Here is a 23,886-nt window from a genome sequence, read left to right as displayed (position 1 = left end):
GTATGCATAGCTACACTTGACAAACCATCCTTTCCATATCCACGGGAAGAAACCATTTTTATCCGGGGGAAGAATGTCTAACTTTTTCAGATGTAACCGTGTTGCGTTTCCGAAGGTCACAGACTTTTGGAGATGGGAGAGTCTGCGGCCAGTCTCACCTGTGATGCCCTGAGTTAAGTAGACTGTGAAGGCCACTCTCACCATAAGAACTTGTGTTTCCAATTCTTGATTTATCAAGTGGAAATAACGTCTAAATCTTAAACCTGGCAACACAAGGACCAAACCAGGGCACAAAACTCGGACTGTTCTTAACCCTTTCACTTTTCATCATTTCACGGCATGTCAAGGCCCACAGCATGTGGGTCGGGCACCCTTACCTGCCAGATCTGCTCTTCACTCAGCGAAGTGAGGCGGTCGCTCTTGAGGACCTCCTGAAGCAGACAATAGGGCAGCGTGAGGACGTCTTCTGGGCGACTCTTCAGCAGTTCTGAGAGATGCTTCACTAAGAAATCGATCACTGCTTTCTCCAACAGAGTGAGGTTAAAGAGGTCCGCAAGTCTGTACAGATCCAAGTAATTAAAGCTATTTAACTCCTGGGTATCAAAAAAATAAAGATACAAACAAACAAACATCTCTTAGACATCGGTGCAAGGAAGAACAGACAAGAAATTCAGATGGACTCCCTTTAAGTTTTCAGGACAGGGGTGGGGAAAAGGGACCATCCCCGTTGTGATTGTAAAGTAATCCCCTTTCCGTGACAAAGCAGACAGGTTCTAGATGGCATCCGCTTCCCTCACTTTGCTGATTCAAACCAAATACACTTCAAAGGCAGCCTAGTAAACCCTGGGAAGGTGTCTTGGGTGTCACTGGCTGAAATTTGACTGTACAGCAATATTTTACCAGGCGATGGCAATGATTTTTCTCTCCTTACCTTATTTCTCAGCCCTTGGGGAACAAGAAAATGTGAGGGCAAATAACCAGAATATTTCCAAGACTTCAAATTAAGTTTGGAAAAAAACCAACAAAACAACCCATGCTGGTTTAATACAATGAGCACACAATTTTAAACTCCCCCAAAGCCATAGATGCCCTCCAGAGGGGCTCAAAGACTGTCGATCTTTAGAAGGAGACGGACTATCTTTGACCATGGAGTGGCTGGTGGGGGTGAGCAGATGACCTTTCCATTATCAGGGTTCAACCCAGCCAGGGCCCTCTTTGAAATCGAAGATCTTAGGAGAGGAGGAGAGCTCACAGAAAAGGGTCTTGTCCTCAGCAATTCTATAGTGAATCCACTGAAGATGACGGATTTGTAATCGGTGGTTACGATAAAAATTACGAACAACGGTTAAGATCCTTTCCCTTCTTTTCAAAGATGGTCGCTATCGCAATGCTTTGTTATTTGGAGATTTTACTTGTCTGTCCAAGTCCCAAGGAGGCTTGGTGGCGCCCGGTACAATCTAACTCTGCTGGCCCACAGCGAAACACTTGCCTACAAATTGAAAGGTCAGTGATCTGAACCCACCCACTGCCTCTCGGGAGAAAGGTGAGGCAGTCTGCTTCCATAAAGATTATAACCTTGGAAACCACCCTATAGGACTCTGTCCTGCGGATTCACTGTGAGTCAAACTGACTAGCTGACAGTACGTAACGAGTCAGGAAGCCCCCGATTCTGGAAGCGTGGGCCAGGCTGCCCCACGCCAGTCAGGGTCCTGGAGGCGCTTTTGCCACTGTAACCCTGCCAAGGCTGGAAGGGACAACTGGTTCTCTGGACTGACCATGAGCTGTGACCTCGTTTGTCCTAATTATAAATGTATAGTTATTAATGTGAGAGGACCATTTTCTAATAATCTAGCATATATAGGGTGGTACAAAATAGCTACGGTATTTACTCTAATGATCTATTTAAACAATTTTCAATACATATGTTCCTTTTTCTAGCTTACGTATTTTGACCTCCTTCTGAACATATCCTAGCTCAATGTATTCACTTCCATAATATTTTGGTGTTGAATGAATGTCCTAATTATGTGCAGCAGCATTACGTGGCCCGGGCTGGCCACATGTGGCCCTTGGGCACCTGAACTGTGGCTAGTCTCAACCGAGATGTGCTGAAACTATAAAATATAGCTCATCAATAATTTTTATATTGATTCTTTGGTGAAATAATACCATCCTGGATATATCAGATTAAAAAAATTATTACAGTTAACTTGACTGGCTTCTTATTACTCTTAAAATATGTGACTAGTAGAAAAATTTTAAATGCACATGCGGTTTCCATTACAATTCTACTAAATGATGGTGCTCTAAAATAAAATTTAAAATGATAAAAACAGCTCTCAGGGTACAGCCGCATCATCATGGCTACCTGACTACATTTTCTACTTTACACTCCATTTCTGTTGTTGAGAGATGACATTTTAATTATATTCCTAACAGGAGTTAAGCTAGAGGACGTCAGGAATCAGCCATGAGATTCTGGCTCTTCACAGCTCTATTTGCCAACATGATTGAAGGGAAATGCCCGCTTATCTTTAAAGTGAGCTTTACCACAGAAGACCACTGAAATCCATTGTAATTCAACTATCTAAGGGCCCTCTCACAGTCACTCAATCAAAATACTATGGCTTCCAACTCAGGAGAGTTTATCCAAGGAATCTTGAAGAGTTTGACTCTAGCAGCTAATTTTTTACCCCAGAAAAACGTATTTAAATATGTTCTCCAAATGTGACTCTGTAGCGTTGGTGAATTCCATTCTAGGCGTCAAAGAATGTGTTGGCCTTGAAGGTGGGCCATTCCCAAAGCATCCGAGAGCCATCTCCTTTGGAGGAGGATGTCATTTCTGGCAGATGAATCTCTGGACTTAATTGCTCGAGGACCCTAAATGCCGTACTAAATTCCTTTGCAGTGTATTGGAGGCCTGAGGGTACTGTCAGTCACCTTCCAATACTCAAGCCTCATGCCCACGGAGGCGGCTCAGTGCCACCGCAATGCCCAGGAGCGCTCACTGAGAGCAGAGCATTCTTTTAGCTGAAGATCATGCCTTCCCCATCATCTCTTCTCATAGGTGGAGTCACCGTGCACTCCATCCATGGAGGTCCACATGTATACTTGCTGTTCATGCTGTTTTGCAATGAAGAAGTCCTTGGTTCTGCAAAATTCTATCATGTGACCTCTGGCTTTGTTTCTATCACTACGGCTATATTTTCTAACTACCTATTCTTCTTGGTTTCCAACTTCCACAATCCAACTGCCAGTAATTAGCAATGCATCTTGATGATCTGATCAGTTTCATACTAAAGAAGTTGACTACTTTGTTTCTGCTTATGAAAATAATAAATGGTCATTTCATAAAAATGAGGAAACACAAAGTATGGAAAAGAAAATAACAATCACTCATAATTCTACCATGCTGAGATAATCAACATTAATGTTTTTGTGAATATCCTTTTAGACTTGTTGAAAAGCAATACTCTACATGCTCTGAGAATGAGAAAGAACAATTGCACCAGGAATACAAGGACAGACCACTGGTAGCCACAGGCACTCAGAAGCAAGTTTTCTGTTGGAGAAGAGCTGGCTGGGGAGTCAAGTGGCCTTGGTTAAAATCGAACTCTGACATTCAACACTGGCTACGTGTTTGGACAATCACAAACTCCCATTGATCTTCATTTACAAAATGGGAGAGATCAACCAGCTCAGGGAGTTGTCTTGGAGAGAATCTGCATATGTATTATTAGCCATGCTGCTGTTAGGTGCTGACAAGTCGACTCCAACTCATGTTGTTGTTGCTGTTGTTGTTTGCCATCAAATCAGTTCTCACCCATAGCTACCCTCTGCACAACAGAACCAAGCACTGCCCAGGCCCGTGCCATCCGTGCACTGGTTCCTATGCCTGAGCCCGTTGTTGCAGTCACTGGGCCAATCCATCTCGCTGAAGGCTTTCCTCTGTTGCACTGTCCCTCTACTTTGCCAACTATGATGTGCTTCTTTAGGGGCTGGTCTCTTGTGACCACATGTCCAGAGTATGTAAGATGAAATCTCACCCTCTTTACCTCTTAGGAACACTCTGGCTGTATTTCTTCGAAGACATATTTGTTTGTCCTTTTAGCAGTTCATGGTACTGCCAATATTCTTCGCCAACACAATTCAAATGCATCGATTCTTCTTCAGTCTTCCTCATTCAATGTTCAACTTTCACATGCAGACGGGTGATTGAAAATATCATGGCTTGGGTCAAGTGCCTCTTGGTCATCAAAGTTAAGCTCTCTGTTTTTCAACGGTCTAAACAAATCTTGTGCAGCATCTTTGCCCACTGAAACCCTTTGTTTGCTCTCTTGGCTTCTTCCCTGAGCACTGATGGTGTGGATCTAAGCAAGACAAAATCTTTGGCAACTTTTGGTTCATATCCACCCAACATAAAACAGAGTGACCACATTGCCCGGTCCTGCAGCAACATCACAAGTCCTATGCTTCAGCCCAAGAGTCCAGCCACGGTGTTACTTCATCTCCTCTGGGATGAATCCCTCTTCCTTTTGTGCCAAGCCTGCACCTTACCACGCACGACATCCTTCTGCAGTGCCTAGGCTCTCCAGATAACATGCCAAAGTACTTGAGAGGAAGTCTTGCCATCCTCACTTCTCAGGAGCATTCTGGCTATAATTTTACCAAGACAGATTTGTTTGTTCTTCTGGAAGTCCCTGGCACTTTCAATATTCTTTGCCAACACCGTCCTTCAAATGCATCACTTCTCCGTGACGTTCCTTTATTCACCGGGCGGCTTTCGTACGCACATGACGCAACTGAACACACCACAACTTAGGCCGGACACATCTTATTTCTCACAATGACATCTTTGCTCCTTAGCACTTTAAAGAGGTCTTGTGTAGCACATTTGTCCAGTGTAATATGTCATTGATTTGTTGATTGCTTCCATAAGAATGTGGATCCAAATAAAATGAAATCCTCAACAACTTCACTCTCTTCTCTGTTTCTCGTGATGCTATTGGCCCAATTATATAGATTTTGCTTACGTTGAAACGTCATCCATACTGGACACCACAGTCTCTGATCTTCATCACTAAGTGCCTCAAGTTCTCTTGCCTTTCATCAAGCAAGGTTGTGTCATCTGTATATCACAGGTTATTAAGTAGTCTTCCTCCAGTCATGATACCACAATCTTCTTCATATAATCCATCTCCTTGCATTATTTACTCAACATTCAGATTTTATAAGAGGATACAACATTGATACATACTTTTCTTGATTTTAAACCATGTAGTGAGGATGGCTTTGGACTGGGAAGTTGTGGGAAACTAACACTGAGGGAAATCTGACCAGGACTATATTCCCTACCTTATAATAGAGGGACTCTGGAAAGCTAAATTAGAGATAAAGTCCAATCACCTGATCCGGCTTTAAATGTCCCTCATTCCCACAGATTCTCCCCTAACAGCTATGCTGCCTTAAAGTGAGCACACAGTTGATTCTGTCTCCCTGTAGAAGCAGACATTCCTTGATTAGCTCCTTCAGCCAAGGCACCCATCCTCCCTCATTGTTTTTCCCAATGCAGGTATTAAGTTTCCTCGCCTGTGAGCTCAGGGATTTTCCTGTGATTACCACCCACCTTGTGACATATGTAACTCCTGAATATGCATGACTAATGGCTACCCATAAAAGCCCCATAACAATAAAGACTCCTTCCCTCTCCCTCCTCCCCCCTCTCTCCTCCTCCCACCCCTCTGCGTGGACCTGGCTACTGACATCATGGCCGCCCTGGAGGTAAGCATGCTGCCATGAAATGTGTCTGACTCCTTTATTTTATTCACTCTCCTATCTCTCTTATTCTCTATGACTTTACTATAAAATTCATATATTATAGCCGTACAATTGCGCCTATGGGCCTGTGGTATTTGTCAGGGGCTGGTTGCCCCTGATGGGTCGCATTTCATTTTGCTGGGTCAGAACCGACTTGACGGCACCTAACAACAGGGTGCCCTTGTTCTGTCTGACTAGCTTTTCGGTCTGAGTTCAATTCTGCATGAGTAAAATTAAGGGTTATGTAATTCCCATTTTTGAAATGTTTTCCACAATTTGTTATGATTCACACCATCAAATGCCTTTGCATAGTCAGTAAAATGCAAGTAAACATCTTTCTGATCCTGCCTATTTCCCACCAGGATTCAGACGATATCCTCATTCCACATCCTGTTCTGTATCTGGCTTGATTTCTGGCAGCTCCCTGCTGGAACTATTGAATTATCTTCAGAAAAAAAATATGTACTAGCTTGTGATATTATTGGTATTGTTCAGTAATTCTGCATTCTGTTGGGTCACCTTTCTTTAGCGTGGGTACAAGTAGGAACTTCTTAAGTCAGTAGGCCAAGTAGCTGTCTTCCAAAATTCTTGGCATAGACAAGTGAGAAGTGAGTGCTGCCGGTGCTTCATCAGTTTCTTGAAACATTTCAATTAGTATTCCATCAATTCCTGGAGGCTTGCTTTTGCTAATACCTTCAGTGCTGGTTGGACCTCTTACATCAATGTCATCAGTTCTTGATCATATGCTACCTCTTAAAATGTTTGAATGTTGACCCCTTTTTTTGTACAGTGACTTTCCATATCCCCTCCATCTTATTTTGCTGCTTCCCGCATCAATGAGTATTTTGTTCATAGAATCCTTCAATATTAGAACTCAAGCCTTGAATTTTTTTTTCAGTTCTTTCAGCCTGAGATATAATGAAAGCATTCTTCTTTGGGGGGTTTCTAACTCCAGGTATTTGCACATTTCATTATAATGTTTTGCTCTCTCAAGTTGCTCTTGAAGATATATGTTCAGTTCTTCTATTTCAGCACTTCTCCACTTTAGCTAATTAATGTTCCAGAGCAAGTTTCAGAGTGTCTTCTCACCTCCTCTTTGACCTTTTCTTTCTTTTTAATGACCTTTTGCTTTCTTCACGTATGATGTTCTTGACGTGAATCCACAACCAGCCTGGTCTTCGATCATTAGTGGTAAATGTGTCAAACCTGTTCTTGAGAGGGTTTCTAAATTCAGGGGCTTTGAAATCTTTCTTCATCTTAAATCTGATAATACTGAGCTTCTCCTCTGTATCCTCCATTAGATGCAGTCAATTTAATTCCTATGTATTCCATCTGATGAAGTCTACATGCACAGTGTCTGTTTATGTCGTTGAAAAAGGGTATTTGCAATGAAAAAGTCATTGGTCTTGCAAAATTCTATTGTACAATCTCCAGCTTTGTTTCTATTATCAAGGCCACATTTTCCGATCATAATCGCCTAGCATATAGAAAGTGAAAACTAGACTTGAGGCAAATCTATTAAATTGTATTAGGCATTGGTCTTTGATATCTAAAATCCATAATCCATTACTGATATAAGGCAGTTGATTTAGACACTAAAGTCTTAAATAACACGAAACTTCAAATCAGCTAAAAAAGAAGACCAATCAAGTAAAAATCATAGATTTGACTTATCACTTGTTTCCATGTTAATGCATCCCATGTTCCTTATGAGCTCAAACCTCACTTCTGAATTCATATCCCCAACTGCAAAGAAACACCGTCTCTTGAATGTTTCAGAGGCCAATATGGTAACCACAGCTTACCATATGCAAACAGAACTTGCTTTATGAAAACCCCTAGCTCTTCTCTCTCCTTTCTGAAAGAATGACCATATCCCGTCATTCACACCAGCAACCCTCCCACTCAAAGCTCTTTCTTACCAGCCACCCACCATGCTCTGCCCTGACTACTCTTCCTCCTTAGCATCTCTTGCTCTGTCCCTCCTTGTTTTCTGGCTGGACGACCTGCAAGATATCCCAAGTCATTCTTCCTGTCATCAGTGACGAAGCTACGGTGGCACAGTGGGGAAGCACTCGGCTGCTAACCAAATGTCAGTGGTTTGAAATGACCAGCTGATTCATGGGAGAAAGATGTGGCAGTGTGTTTCTGTACAAATTAGAGCCAAGAAACCCTTGTGTGGGTGTATGTTTGAGTGTGTGTGGGGGGGGACCGTTATACTCTATAATATTGTATTATTATGAATGGGAAGACTTAATGATAAATGGATTTGGGGAAATTTCAGTATTAAACTTCCTTTTTTTTCTCTATAAAAATCTGAGCATATTAATAACCACATATTAAAACTAATTAGGAAGTTCCTGTTTGCTTACAGGAATAAACCCAAACCCAGTAATTTTGCGTATACCCGGTCACCACCACCCTTCTCATCCAGCAGTGCAGCAATCCTGCCCATCCTCGCTTGGTTTTGAGAATGGCATGAGAACTGTCTCTACATTTAAACCACGTCCAAGGGCCAGCCACTCCAGTGCCAGGGACATATACTAGCAAGCAAAATAAATAAATACTACCCAGTCCTCCTGAAGTATATAGTCTACCAGGAGCTAGAGCCATTAATAAAAAATTCTCACAAATTAGTGGAAACACATCATTGGGTCTACAAAGGGCATAACACAAGGTTATGAATGCTCATCAAAGGTGGTTTAACAAAGAGTGAACATTTAGTAAAGGTTTCCCAGAGAGGTCACAACAGAGCTGAAAGATGAAGAATTGTAGGCGTTTGTTTACTAGCAGAAGGGTGAGGTGGAGATAAAGGTGGGATTGCATGGAGAAGGTGGGAAACAAGGAAGCTGGACATGCAAATTTCTATGTGCTAGATACACAGCTGATTGTTGTAAATGAAGTCAGTAAGTTGTGTATTTATAAAAAGTTGAATTGGAATAAGTAGTATGATAGGTATATTTTTAAAAAGAAAAAGAGTAGCTGCTGAGGAAACCTCATGAAATTTGGTTTCTTGGCTTGGAGGGTTAGGGCCAGGGTTTCAGGGGACATCCAGGTCAGGCAGCCTGATACTGTGTTTAGTGATTCGGTTCTACTTCCTAATTCATTGTGGAGTGCCTGAGGACTTAAAAACTGACACGTGGCCATGTAAGGCACAGCCACGGGTATCTATTTGCCTTGAACAACAAAGGGAAGAGGAGACTCAGAAAGAGGAGGAGAATATGGAATGTGTGGCTCATGGCCTCCATGAACAATGGAGTCTGTTGACATAAGACCAGAAGAACTGGATGGTATCTGCCTTCCTTTACTAGCCAGTTTGATCAAAATTTCTACAGAAGAATTTTGACCAAAAGGAGGGGAATGTAGAATGGAACTTCAGATTCTCATGGACTCCCAACTTTGTAGAGTCACCGGGGCTGGATGCAACCTTGAACCTATTGTCCTGCTAGTTACATAAAAATTCCTTTGAAATACATAAATATTCCTTCTTAAAAAGAACTGAATAGTTTAGCTTCACAAGTTAAAAAAAAAATCTGCCTTGAGTTCTTTTAAGAACTCTCTATATGTGGTAGTTAGATTTTGTGTCAGCATGGCTGGGCCAGGATTCTCAGCAGTTAAGGCCCAAGTAATACCCCATAATATGACCTGACATGATACAAGGCCTAGTCATCGCCCATGGTGTGAAATAACACAATGTAATCAACTCTGTAGTAGGATGTGCTCTGCGCAGCCAAAAGTTGTAAGAAGATTAGGGTGCAGTGCAACCCCCTTACTCAGGTCTCAGCCGATGCAATTAAAAGGAAGTTTCTTCCAGGCTGTGGCCTACTTCATATATAAATAGCTGCTGTGGAAAAATTTGCTGACTCTGGATCTGGCTCATTGGCCTCTAATTTTTTCAGATATGAGCCAAAAACCTGCCAGATTGCCTGTTGATCTTGAGTACCATCAAGAGCCTGTCATCTGATCTGCTGACTGTGGATTCATCTACTTGGGCAGTCACCAGCCTGCGCTGTGGTCTTACAGCAGACCGTGGCCCATCACTCCCCTGAGTCTACTCATGTCAGGAGAATCCTCGGCTTAAGAATTAAGCTAAGAATTTGGAACCTGCCTGGACTTGGACTGGCCTGCTTCTACAACTGTGTAAATAATTTTCTTGATACAATTACACACACACATCAGTGCACTCACACATATATCAGTGTCACTGATGTTGCTTCTCTAGAAAAGCTAGCCTAAGACATTATATATTTAGGGATTAATGTGACAACTCAAAAAAACTAGTTGGGGGCCTTAGACAACAGAGAGATTATGTTCATAGGGGAGGAACAAGTCTGCAAAGGAGAGTGAGGAAGTTCTCATAACTCTGACAATAATATAATCAATGTCACTGAGTTGTGCATGTAGAAACAGATGAACTGGTGTATATTCCCAGCGAAAACATATGTATATTCTCAACAATAATAAAGTGAGAAAATGTTAAATCCTGTGCACGATGTTACGTTTCTAGTATTCCTCCTGATGGTACAATATCAAACAGCACACATACCTCTTTCCTCCATACCTCTCTCACCCATCCTCTCATCCTTATCACATCACTCGATTTTATTTTTAGCACTCAAGCGCATCTGCAATCACGTGTGTATTTATTCGACTGTTTGTTTACAATGCATTTCCCCCTCCTCCCTGACGCCTCAGAAGTTCAACGCTGTGGTAGGAAGAACTTGTCCGTGAAAGCACCTAGAGCGGGGCCAGGTGTGCCGAAAGAATGAACGCAGGGAAAATCTGCCCAGCTCGCTCCACCGGTTCAGCTTCCCGTGCTTCAGCAAGCATCCACGTTTCCTTCCTCGTGCCTCGCACCCGTCGGCAGCACTTTGCGTGCTCCAGGATGATATCTCCATTGCTCTCTACTGAGCTCTAGGACTGGGTTTCCCATTCCCCGTGCCCTGCTGTCTAATCCAGCGGGAGTAGGTGCCCAGTGCGTGCAGTCAATGATAACATACCCATGCGTTCATTTTGTCTAGTTTACTTAAAAACAGAAACTGTCCATCCAATTGAACCCACAGTGAGTCTTTTTGAAAAAAACCAAAAACCTAACCGACCTCCCTTGCCTTCTTTTCTCCTTCTCGTTCTGCTCCAGGTGCCCACACAGGCAAACTCAGGGGAGACGAAGAGCTAATGGGCAAGTGCAGCACACCAGTTCGACACAGAGAGAAGACGTCAAAATCCACACAAAGGCTCTTCTTTAGTCCAAGAAACCACTGTTCCATCATTAACTACTCAGATGAAATTATTTTTGTACAGTTAAATGGTAATTTATCCTAATTATGATTAAGAGTGCTGGGACTTAAGAATTTAAGTATCTGAGTAGACAGTGATTTTGAATGAAAATTCTAGCTCAGCAACAAGAAATTCTCGTGAGTAAAAGGAAATGGGGTTTTTTCCTCTCTTTCTCTCTGCCTTTCTACAGACTTCATTTCTGCCACACAGCTTCTCACTTGAAATTTAGTTTCTATTCAGAAGTGTGGTGCAGACATTGCTGTTCTTTGGGGAATATTCTAAAATAGTATTTATTTCCCTTTGGTTTAGGGCTATTTGGCTTCTCCTTCTCTTTCTATTTGTTTCTAACACTGTGAATGACATGTTAAATAACAGAAGGAGAGCCATAAAAGGTATCCCCAGTACTGCACAAGCTTTGGAATAAACATGATTTTTCAAGTTCAAGAATTCTTAAACTCTATGAAGTTTTTCTATGTGTCTTACTCCTCCAATTTGGTCATAAAATTGGCATTCCCAAGGTTAACTGCTAAATATGTTAGGGAAAAGAAAGCATGAGAAAAGCAAATATTATCTTATTTGGGGTTATATTGAGATGTAATTACATTTACAAGGCAAATTATCAGGTGGTTAGGAGATGGGCGAGAGAAAGTCGTTTAGTTTGGGGGTTATGAATAACCCCCTGTGGACGTCTACCAATCTTCCCAAACCGGTGGAGGCAGGACGAACATGACACGCCTTAGCCTTCCTAATGCACGGGAGGCTCTCGTCTGTAGCAGAGTGACTGGCTAATCATTATGAGCTGTATCTCAATTATGTGGGTACTAATGAAGAGCCAAAGCAAAGGCCCTGTCGGGCAGTGGTTATCACTTCGCTGCTTACTGAAAGCTTGGTGGTTCGAAGCTGCAGCTGCCACTCTGTGGAAGAAAGATGCAGCCAACAGCTTCCACAACGATCTCAGCCTTGGAAGCCCTTTGGGAAAGTTCCAGTTTTCCCTGTAGGGTCGCTATAGGGAGGATCGACTCAATGGCCCTTGTCAAAAAGAGAGGGTAAAGAACCAAATGTCCCTGAATGAGACGAACAGTGTTTACTCAGCTGCTAATCAGCTGGTAGTGAGAGCCCGCCCAGCTGCCCCACAGAAGAAATGTCTGCAAGTTGACTTTCATAAAGATGACAACCAAGATTAAGGCCACGGAACAGTTCCACTCTCCATCACATGGGGTTACCACAAATCACATTGATTCAACAGCACTGGGTTTGGGGTTGGTTTAATAAGAGCTCAGGTTGTCCTAGGGGGCACAAACAGGTAAAGCCTTGGCTAAGAATGGTATGGTTGGTGGTACAATCCATGGGCAAGCATATGGGAAGCAAGCGCTGGTGAGACACTTTGGAAAGACCACAGTCATGAAAACCCTGGATGGCAACATAGGGGGCTGTCATCAGAATCGATCTTAGGGAAACTGTGGTTTTTGTTTTTAATTTTTAAAAAAATAAAGAACCAGAGTTCAGCTCGGATTTATTTTATCTAATCATTTTAGCAGATTCAGATGTATCTCTGAAATAGTGCCATCCTGTATTATAATAGATTTTCTTGAATGAAAGTATCTCATAGAGAGGGGCGACATAGTCACTGTACAAATCCACAGCCTAGCTCGTAGAAGCCACGAGCCATGCCTTGATCTTTGTTAACATTGCTATAAGTAGAGACTCAACGAGCTGTAGTTCTAATATGTAGGCTGTCTGTTTGAGTCCCACCCATATGCATCTGGCCTGACTTTTGCCAGCAAGCACTTGCTCATCTAACCTGTAGTTTAATCATGTCCCTGATGCTTCCCTTGTTCTCCAGAATTACGCAGAACATCTGTCTCTTGTTATTGCATCTCTTGATTACCCCTTCCTCAAATAGGCCATACAACTTTCTACCACAAATATATTTTTTTAATTGACAAGACACAGAAATCTAATGGAGATGTTTCAACTTATTATTAAGGAAAGTCATGCAAAATTTGGCCTTGACAGAAGTTATCTCTCTTATTGACCCATCTAGTTCTGAGTACCCCCACTGAGTTGTGAAACAAAATTTAGTGTCAACAGCATATAATATCAGTATGGAAAACTGATTTACCTTTCATTAAGACTTATTCTTAATAATAATAGTAAAGTTCCTTCAAGGGTAAGAGTAATGCCCTTTGATTTCTTTCTTGTGTGTGTGAAGGACTGTTTGATGAAGAACAAGAATTGCAGCCATTAGTATAGATTATAACTTAATGTGAAGAAGGCATAAATCCTCACACCTGGACCAATCGATAACATTATAATAAAGGGAGAAAGGATTGAACTTGTCAATGATTTTGTCTTCCTTGGACCCACAATCAATGCTCATGGAAGCAGCAGTCAAGAGGCCAAAAGACATTGCACTGGGTAAATGTAAAACATTTAAAAGACTTCTCTAGAGCACTGAAAGTTCAGTATGTTACTTTCAGGACTAAAGTACCCTGACGCAGGCCATGGAATTTTCAATTGCCTCATATGCACGTGAAAGTTGGACACTGAATAAGGAAGACCCAAGAAGAAGAGATGTATTTGAATTATAGTGTTGGCAAAGAATACTGTGGACTGCCAAAAGGATGAACATATCTCTCTTGGAAGAAGTACAGCCAGAATGCTACTTTGGACAAGTTGTTAGGAAAGGCTGGCCACTGGAGAAGGACATCATGGGTCCTAAAGCAGAGGGGCAGGCAGAGAGGAAAGCCCCCAGTGCCAGGGACAGATGCAGTGGCTGCAGCAATGGGCTCCAGCCTAGGAATGATTGTGAGGATGGTGCGGGGCAGAGCAGTGCTTTGTTCTGTTGTGCTATGGGTCAGAACCGACTCGATGGCACCCAATAACAACGTCTTTCTCATAGATTATAACTGAAAAAAAATATGTGAGACTACTGGTGGCATAAAGAATCCTGCCTTCATTTGCTAATTATAAGGTCAGTGGTTCAAACCTATCAGCTTCTCAGCGGCAAAAAGAGGAGGCTGTCTACTCCAATAAAGATTCAACGTCGTAGAAACACAAAAGGGCAGTTCTCCTCTGCCCTCCAGGGTCAGGAGGACTCTCAGTGGACTCGATGGCAGTGGGTGAGAGAGGCGAATGGTCAGCACAAGTTGAGAGGCATCTCGACTTCTTTGACTTCAAATGGAGAGAGGAAACAACAGCCTGACTCTAGGTCTATGATTTCACACCTGAACTAAATGAACAGTGCTCTCACGATTAACTGGAAAACATGCTCTCAAATATTTGATCTGAGTTCAAGAAATTCTCTAGTGGTGCTTGCTGCATGTCAGATTTTAGATTACAATATATTACAATATAATTACAGTATAAGGCCCATTTGTGTAGTAACAAGTGCATCCGGACTGGATGTCACAGTAAATCTTGTATCTTCTGACTTTCTGCATGTTGTATTTTTTCTTCCTCCTAGAGTTTTGAAAATGAATCTCACTTCATTTAGTATTCAGCGATAAATGGAGATATATAAATCTTTGCATAAATTATTATAGAACATTACCAAGTGGGACCTGAATTTTCATGAATTTCCTTTAGCCAGGCTTCTGAGCTTCCTAAACACAAATGGTTAATCTTTAGGAAGCATTTAAAGATCATGTTTAATCTCCACTCATAAGAAAGGGGAAGTTCTATATTGTAAATGCTCTTCTCCTCCTAGGGTAAAGGGACCAATTCAGATTAGACTCTATTTCCTTGTAAAGCCAGGTCTGTCAACTGAGGCTGAAAGCCCTGTGCTTTATTCTGATCTCTCACTACATAATCATGAGGAGCCCTTGTGGCATAATGGGTTAAGCACTGGACTGCTCATGTCCAGATAAGCTGTTCAAACCCAACAGCAGCTCCACCTGAGAAAGGTGAGGGTGCCTGTTCCCCAAAAGATTTACAGTCTTAGAAACTAGGGGACAGTTCCATCCTATCAGGATCCCTACTATTGGGATCGATTTGATGGCAGGGGTAGTGGGGACAGGAATCATTGGTTTAACCGTGTGTGCTAGTGGTTATGCATTTTCTCAGCAAGGGCCATAAAGATACAGACTTTATTTTCACTACTTTGCGTCTGCATTCATGCCTTCCACGTAATGGGCACACAGTAAATTTTGATAAATATAGAGCCTTCTACATCTCTAAAGAGGTCTAAATAAGGAGCGTGCCCAGAGTGTTATCCACACAGGAAATAAATGTGACAACCAAAGAAGAGAGGGAAAAAGGAAAGAGCTACTGACTGTATGTCATTTTTAGGCAACCAGTCAATCTTGAGCGCATTGACATCTTATTCTTTATCGCTCATATAAATGATACATTCAAAGGACTGCGCATATTTATTGGGGCCTCTAATTTTATTATAGTTTCCCCTTCACTAGATCTTAAGTTATGGGGACAGGACCCTCATTGCAACTTTATTTGGAATTGTGGATCAAGCATATGATTTGAAACTGACCAATCTCAATTAGGAATTAATCACTCTGAGTCTACTTTTTTCTTCATCCAGAAACTGTGGAAAGTGATATTTACATTTTAAAAATGTGAGGATTCCTAATGAGATATGCAAAGTGCCATCCATAAAAGGATTGTGGGGAATTCTATGATGTGTTCATACCGTTGTCCATGAACTTTCTGAAACCCCCTCTTACTAAGCCTCGACACACAGTTGCAAAGGTTACTGTTAGTGTTCCCCTAGAGCCCCCGTTTAAATGATGTCAGCAGAATCGCTTTGAAGATTCCATATATTCTACACAGGAGTCGCGTGGAGGGAAGACAACACTGAAAGCTTTATACAGAGTTTGTTTTCTAAAAATATCAGGGAAAACAATAACCCTTTTTTGGGTGCTTTGTAAAATCACTCATTTCTTTTGTACTCAAAAATACTTCACCAGAGATAAGGACGGAGGACAGATTGTCAGAGCCGACTGGATCACAGCCAAGTGTGTATTTCTACCTAGAACATCCTCTGGTTTCCAAGCTCCACATTACACAGGGCAGAAAAGGCACAGGGAGTAATCTAGGAATGGGGAAGCTGCATTTCTTTATGACCTTATTTGAAAGATAAACTCCTTGGGGAAATACAATTTATTCAGATTATCAAGACCCTGCTGTGAAAATCTACATTCTGGAAGCACACTATGGAGATCAAAAAATATTTACTTTATTCTGTTGGGTATAAAAGCTTTTAATGAATGCATAATTAAGACAAAAAAGTATATGCCGCCTTTAGAAATTCCACTGCTGAGCCAAGCCATTAATATCCAAGGCACAAACCCAGTTGTGATTCCACCTGTTCCCTATTTGTATTACAACCTAGTTATAAATCAAGGCACTACAAGACTCCACTACCTGGTGCTTCAGAAAAGGATGGCATTCCAGGACTAGAGAAACCCACATCAAAGGTACCAGCGTGGATGTGTGGGCAGGCTTGACCCTTTGGAACAAGCTGAAACAAACAGACCAATAAACTGAAGACCTAACTAAACCTTTTAATAGCATCGGGATGAATCATGTAGCAAAAAAAAAAAGACTGTTTTATATCATTATGCAAAGAGAATGTGAAATTTTCCATAATATCTTAAATTAGAATTATTAGGCTAAAATCGAATTATTGGAGAAAAAAATAAGCAAATCACTGACCACGCAGGCTAGATTACTTGTCATGATAAACTTATGTAAAATCAGATTTATTTTACATGTATCAATCTAGAGCGTGATAAATATATATGTACACTTATGTTTATCTGGACAACTGTTTGTAAATACATATGCATACTCATGTATTGATAGAAATATGCGCATGGTGTAATTTGATGAATCTCCAGCAAAGTATTAGCAGCAATTTAAAAATACACACATAGAGAAAAACCCAGCATGCTCTTATTCCTTGAGTCTTTGAAAGCCTATTTAAATACATGTGTGCTGTATAACAGAGGAATTCTACAGTTAGGTTACTAGTACACTTTCATAATGACTTGATTGCATAATATCTCAGGCCCATGAATAATTTTATATTGTTCCCTCAGAAAGGCTCCAGTAAGCTGGAAGCTCAGTTAGAAGGGAAACACACAGACATAACCATCATCAACAGTAGATAAGCCCAGCCGCAGTCACCCTGTGCTACAAGGTGCTGTGTACCAGCCTGCTTACGCTGCAAGTTACCACCTATATACAGGGGACTAAAGTATGTATTATTTTAAAATTAAAAATAGCCTACTTGTTACAACTTATGAAAACTACAATTTCAATAGTTACAAGATCTTTTCTTGAGCTAATGAGCGCTCAGAGTAGGTTAACATTTCCCCCAAAATGGTCCAGTGCATCAGACCAAACCAAATTCTGACTCATAGCACCCCTTGAGGAGAGGGTAGATAGAACCGCCGCCCTACACGTTTCTGAGACTGCATCTCTGGATGGGAGTGGAAGGCCTCGTCTATCTCCTGTGGAGTGACTGGTGGTTTCGAACTGCTGACTTTGCGGTTAGCAGCCCATTGCCCAAGCCACTATCCCACCAGGGCTCTAGTAGAATACATACGGGACTATTATATCGTTTGTTCCTTGATTCTAGTACACATCACCTTGGTGGTGCAATAGTTAAGCACTGGGCTGCTAACCAGAAATGTGTTGATTCCAATCTACCCATCAGCTGTACTGAAGGAAGGACCTGGAGGTCGCTGTCACAGAAATTTTAGCCAAGAAAGCCCTTGGGGGCAGCTCCACCCTGTCACATAGGGCTACTGGGAGCCAGAATCAATAGGACAACATAAAATAACAACATATAACCCCATACAGTGAGAAAGATAGAACTAATTCCAATTTCTGGCATTGGACTAATATGTCATTATCTTCACAGGCTGTGTACAAACCATTATTGTACACCAGAGTGGGAATTTGATAGTTGTTTCCCCCGCCTTCAGATCTGCATTATTTCGCCTCTTATATTTTAAATACTCTAGAGCAGTGGTTCTCAACTGTCCTAATGCCGCAACCTTTTACTACAGCTCCTTATGTGGTCACCCGCCCCCCATCATAAAATTTATTTTCATTACCACTTCATCGCTTTAATTTCGCTACTGCTCTGAATCAGGTGAACCCTGTGAAAGGGACGTTTGACCTCCACAGGGGTCACAACCCACAGGTTGAGAACCACTGCTCTAGAGGATACATAACACCATCAGTTTTAAAAGTATAAAATGTGTTGTTTTATCAAAGAATTGGTTTTCGTATCCACTGAAGTACAATTTCAAGATGTTATTTGCCTTTTTAAGGAACAGGGGGAAAGGGAAGGTCTATTTAATTCTTTTTATAGAGACAATATACGCACTTATACAATATCAGATAAGGTTACTGGCTTGCAGGGAAACATGCACTTTTCGAAGCGGTGATTACTTACAAATTCTTCATAATAGACTTTTCCAATACATTAATTAGAAGTGGTAACGAGGTCCCTGGTACTCTGGAATGGGGAGCATTTGTAGAGATGACTGTGGGATTCACACAGGAAGCACACAATTATCCTGCACCTGGTTTCTAGGGCACCCACTGCGAGGAGGATACTGCTTTGGTGCTTTGCATACCCTATCTCATTGAGTCGTCCAACATCTCTGAGTGACAGATTGCTTACAAGATGCTATGTCAGTGTTTTATAGATGACATGTGGGGGGCAAAGGGAGTCAGTAACTAATCTAAGGCCATACCACTCTGGTGTGGGAACTTATGCTCTGTCAGGCTCCAAAGGCAAACTCAACTCTCAAGTGAAGGAAACTCAACTCACTGACGGAAGCTGATGCTCACGACTTCTCACTTCCTCACTTTGAGGGACACGAGTTAAAACAAACAAACAATTTATACAAAACCAATTTTTAAAAATTTTGCTTGACTTCCTTCCACGAGTGAGAATTGAGAGTCTGACCATAATTCCAAACCTGTCACCAGAGAGGAAATACGATGTTGCATTAGGAAGGATGCCATCACATATGACATGGTCTGCGCAGACTTGAAACGTAAACTGAAGAGTTGACATTGGATCTGGTTCTGGACAGGAGCTTCCCGAGCATCACAGAGTATGGTTTTCCGGGCAGAAGCAATGACATATGCCAAAATGGGAAAGCATTCCCTCTGCAGAGTCTACAGATCTTTATTGAATCCTTCAAATGTGCTAGACATTGTATACCGGGCTACATGAATAGAGGAATGAAATGGGGAGATAGATAAGTAAATCAATACTAACAATATGGTGTGCTCAGCACTCCAGAAGGCTTCTCTAAATTAAAAAACAAAACAAGAAACGGAAATCTCACACTGTTAGGATGGAGTGATCGGGCAACTCTGGCAGGGGTGCTCTGTGAGGCACGTACTTGAGACATAAGCAGTAATTGGTAAGTTGACAAATCAAGAGAAGAATACATCATAGTGAAGGAAAGATTCAAAATCCTTGACAGATTAAAAAATTCCTTTTTTAAAACCAATTTTAAAAATTTGGAGGAGGTAGAGGAGTGTTGCAAGAATGAAAACACAGTCAAAGTTTACCTAAAAGTTTCGTTAGCCCAGGTGATAAATAATGATGAACTGAATTCAGAAACTGTTAAAAGCAACAGAATAGTTTGGAATGACATCAGGAATATCGTATATGCATTAAGAAAACCAAAGGTCATTAAAAAAACAGGAAAGAACAAAAAAAGACCAAAATGGATGTCTGAGGAGACTCAAAAACTAGTTTTTAAATGTAGAGTAGCTAAAACTAACGGAAGAAATGATGATGTAAAAGAGTTGAAAAGGACATTTCAAAGGATGGCCCGAGGACACAAAATAAATTATAATGAAATGTGTAAAGACTTGGAATTGAAAACCAGACCAGAAGTACCTACTTAACATTTCTCAAGCTGAAATAACTAAAGAAAAAAAGCAAGCCTTGAGTTGAACTATTGAAGGATTCTCTGGGCAAATACTGATAGAAGGAATGCACAAAGACACCATACCCAAAAGAACTAGCCAATATTCAACCATTTCAGTATGTAGCACATGATCGAGAACTGGTAGCATTGATCAAGAACTGGTAGCACATGATCGAGAAGTGGTAGCACATGATCGAGAACTGGTAGCATTGATCGGGAACTGGTAGCATTGGTAGCAAGCTGCACCCAAGACAGCGGCAGAAAACAGCTGCAAGAATTGATAGACTGTGAATTGAGATGTTTCATCACATGGCTGCAACACTGGGAGTGCTTAAGCATCTCTGCCCAAACATCTGGAAGACAAGCGCCTGACCAACTGACTGAAATAGTCCCTGATTATTGCCCTTTCTAAAGAAAGGCGACCCCAGTCTCCAGAAATTATCAAAATAATATTAAGGTCACACATAAGCAAAATTTTACTGAAGATACTTTAAGAATGTTAACATCAAAAGTGCCAGAAATTCAAGTTGGATTCAGAAGAGGATACGGAATGGGGGATATCATTGCTGATATCAGCTAGATCTTGGTTGAAGCAGCTAATACCGGAAAGATGTTCACCAGCATTTTATGGACTATACAAAAACTTTTGATTGTGTGGGTCAAAACAAAGTATGGATAACGTTGTGAAGAATGGGAATTCTAGAACACTAAATTGTGCTCATGTGGAACCTGTCCATACACCAGGGAGCGGTCATTTGAACAGGGAATGGAGATACTACATGGCTTAAATCAGGAAAGGTGTGCATCAGGCTTGTATTCTTTTATCATATTTACTCAATATGGATGTTGAGCAAATGATCTGAGAAGATGGACTATACGAAGAAGAATATGGCATCAGGATTGGAGAAAAACTCATTAAAAATCGGCAATATGTAGCTGACAACCTTGCATGTTGAAAGCCAAAAGGACTTGAAGCACTTACTGATGAAGGTCAAAGATGATAGCTTTCAGTATGGATTACAATTCAGTGAAATAAAACCCCAAATCTTCATAACTCAACCAAGCGACAACAGCATCATGAACTGAAAAAATATAGAGGTTTCCTTCTACTTGGATTCACAATCAACATGCATGGAAGTCATTGTAAAGAGTCAAACAACCTATCACATTGGGTAAAACTAATGCAAAAGACCTCTTCAAACTTCTAAAAAGCAAAGCTGTCACTTTGCAAAGTGAGGTGGGCCTGACTCAAGCCATGATGTGTTCAACGCCCTGGTATACAGGTCAGAGCTGGACAACAAATAAGGAAGGCTGGGAAAGAATGGATGTCTCTGAATTACAGTGCTGGTGAAGAATATTGAAAATGCCATGAACTGCCAAAAAAAAGAAAGAAAAAAAAAACTGTCTTGGAAGAATGCTCCTTAGAAGCGAGGGTGGGGAGACTTTGCTTCATATACTTGGGACATTTATTAAGATACACCCCGCAGAAGGACATCATCGTTGGAAAGCAGAGAGTCATCGACAAAGAGGAACACCTTCAGTGAGATGCGTTGGTACAGGACCTACAGCAATAGACTTAACCTTGACTGAGACTGTGAGAGCAGAGAAACACCAGGCAATGTTTAGAGACACAGTGGTTATGCCTTGGGCTGCTGACCACAAGCTCACCCATTGGAAACCAGCAGTGGCTCTGCGGGACAAAGAGGAAGCTTTCTACTCCTGTAAAGAGTTGCAGTCTCAGAAACTCATAGGGGCAGCTCCACCCTGCCCTGTGGAGTTGCTATGAGTCAGGATGACTTGATGGCAGTGAGTTTGGGCAATGTTTCGTTCTTTATACGTGGAGCTTCTATGAGTCAGAACCAACCTGACAGCACCTATAATAACAATCGAAAGAGGGAGAAGGGTAGAGATTGCTAAAGGTAAGGACATAGAGTTGAAAGGTCTTACGGATAGAGCAAATGTAGAGTACAAGAAGATGGGAGATCCTGGGAAGACTCCTGGTTTCTGATTTGGGCTCACATTCAGAAAGGACATGTAACCATTTCACACCTGTAGGATATTGAAAAGGAAAAGCTGCCTTGGCAGTTTGCCTAGAAATGCCAAAAACATATCCATAAAACCAAAAGCTCACTGCTACGAAATCTATTCGAACTCATAGTGACCCTGTAGGACAGGATACAAGTGGCCCTGCGAGTTTCTGAGATTAAGTTTCTACAGAGTGGCTGGTCATTTAGAACTGCTGCCCCTTGCAGTTAGCAGCCCACCATATAAGCACCACACCCCCAGTGCCCATGTCCCTGGGTCTCACTAAAGTAAGGCCCACTGGGAGAGAAAGAGCAAGGTTTGCAAACAAGGCTACAAGCAGAAGAGGAGCCATCTTGGATTTTAAGGGAAGGAATTATTTTGAGAATAAGAGAAATAACTTAAACTGTGAAGTCAAGTATAAGGGAAGAAGGGATGACTAGGTTGCACAGTTGAGCTATTGCAGGTACGTCCAGGAAAACAATCTAGATCCAAATGATGAAGGGACATCAGAAATTTGTAGGAAAAATTCCATTTTTCTCAACTGAATATTTGAAGTCCCTCATATTTGGGAGATATTTAGGTGGTTACATCAATAAAATACAACGGGATTCATGAGGCCATTTGGTAGTCTAAGGATTACGTAAAGTTTCTGGATTGGGAGACTGAAAGGATGATGAAACTTAACAAAGGTGGGGGAGGGGAGCAGCAGGTGTAGGACACTGGGCCAAAATGAATCTGAGATGCATGTGAAATCTCAAGTAGAAAAGGGTTTGTATTCAGGGATGGCAGCAGGAGAAGAGATGGGGATAAATAACCCTCTACATAAAGATGAAGCCAGGGAGTACCTATGAGAGTTCCCAGAACATGCATGGAGTTGATGGGGGAAGAGGTCCCTATGTAGGAGAGAGACCTAGGGGGACGTAGGAGGAGAACTAGGAAGGGTGTCCTGAGAAGAGAGAGCAAAGAATGGCACTAACATGGCCCCAAACTCTAGAGCAGACATGTGAAGATACTGTAAAAGGCCCGCTGCATGGGACAACTAGAAGGCTCTGATGACCTTTGTTGTTACAGTTTGGGGGGAGTGACGAAGGCGGAGAACTGAGTTCAATTGGTTGGAGAATGAAGAGAAGATCCAGAACCAAACGCCGTGATTACAGCTTACGAGTGAAGGAAAGGAGAAGGTGTGGTCACAGGCTAACAGGGAGTTTGTCCTATCTTTCCTACTCCCATTTTTGAGAAAGAAAAGCTATCAGTGGACATGATTTGGAAACCACAGATATCACACGAGGTAACTGCAGTAAGGGATGGAGGAAGAAGTCAAATGCACTTAGAGAAGAGAGCAGATAGTTAACTATAATAGACATATTTACAAATGGAGGATGAGCATATCAAATGAAACACATATTATCCTCTCCCCTCTCCCCCCGCCAATTTCCAAGTCGTGATGCAGAATACTAATATTATATAGTGGATAATATATTTTTTTAAGTTTACTGACATTGAGTAATTCTGATTCATAGCAACCCTACTGGACAGGCTAAAATTGGCCCTGTGGGTTTCTGAGACAGTAAAACTTCATGGAAGTAGGAGGTTTTAAACTGCTAACCTTGTGGTTCGTAGCTTAGTACATAACTCACTATATGATCAGGACAAGGTCAACAGTTTTAAACTATCAGCCAGGAGAAAGATGAGGCTTTCTGCTTTCATAAAGAGTTGCTGTCTAGGAAACTCACAGAGGCTACTCTATCCAATAGGGTTACTACTGGGGAGGGTTATGATGAGTTGGAAGGGACTGGGTGGCAGTGAACTTGGTCTTTTTTATTCTTAAGTAAAAATGGCT

The 23,886-nt window shown here is 41.6% G+C and overlaps 1 protein-coding gene across 5 annotated transcripts in view; it reads right to left on the bottom strand.

Annotated features, from left to right (window-relative positions):
* Positions 1 to 23,886, bottom strand: part of KLHL32 (kelch like family member 32) — a 256,480-nt gene that overhangs the window by 67,780 nt on the left and 164,814 nt on the right. For 3 of the 5 annotated variants that reach the window (XM_045294472.1, XM_030886868.2, XM_045294473.1), the window contains exon 6: positions 378 to 593. The exons of 1 other annotated variant lie outside the window; for it this stretch is intronic. In XM_045294472.1, coding sequence (XP_045150407.1) covers positions 378 to 593 — 216 coding nt within the window. Of the gene's footprint in view, positions 1 to 377; positions 594 to 23,886 lie in introns of those variants that run through there. One more of the 5 variants, XM_045294474.1, reaches the window with a different exon arrangement.

The sequence above is a fragment of the Echinops telfairi genome, unplaced genomic scaffold (assembly GCF_000313985.2).
Source record: "Echinops telfairi isolate 266 unplaced genomic scaffold, ASM31398v2 ScPeMD7_3533;HRSCAF=4204_0, whole genome shotgun sequence".
In the NCBI taxonomy this organism is placed as follows: Eukaryota; Metazoa; Chordata; class Mammalia; order Afrosoricida; family Tenrecidae; genus Echinops; species Echinops telfairi.
Note: the sequence above shows the minus strand (reverse complement) of the source record. Positions and strands in the feature narration are given on the sequence as shown.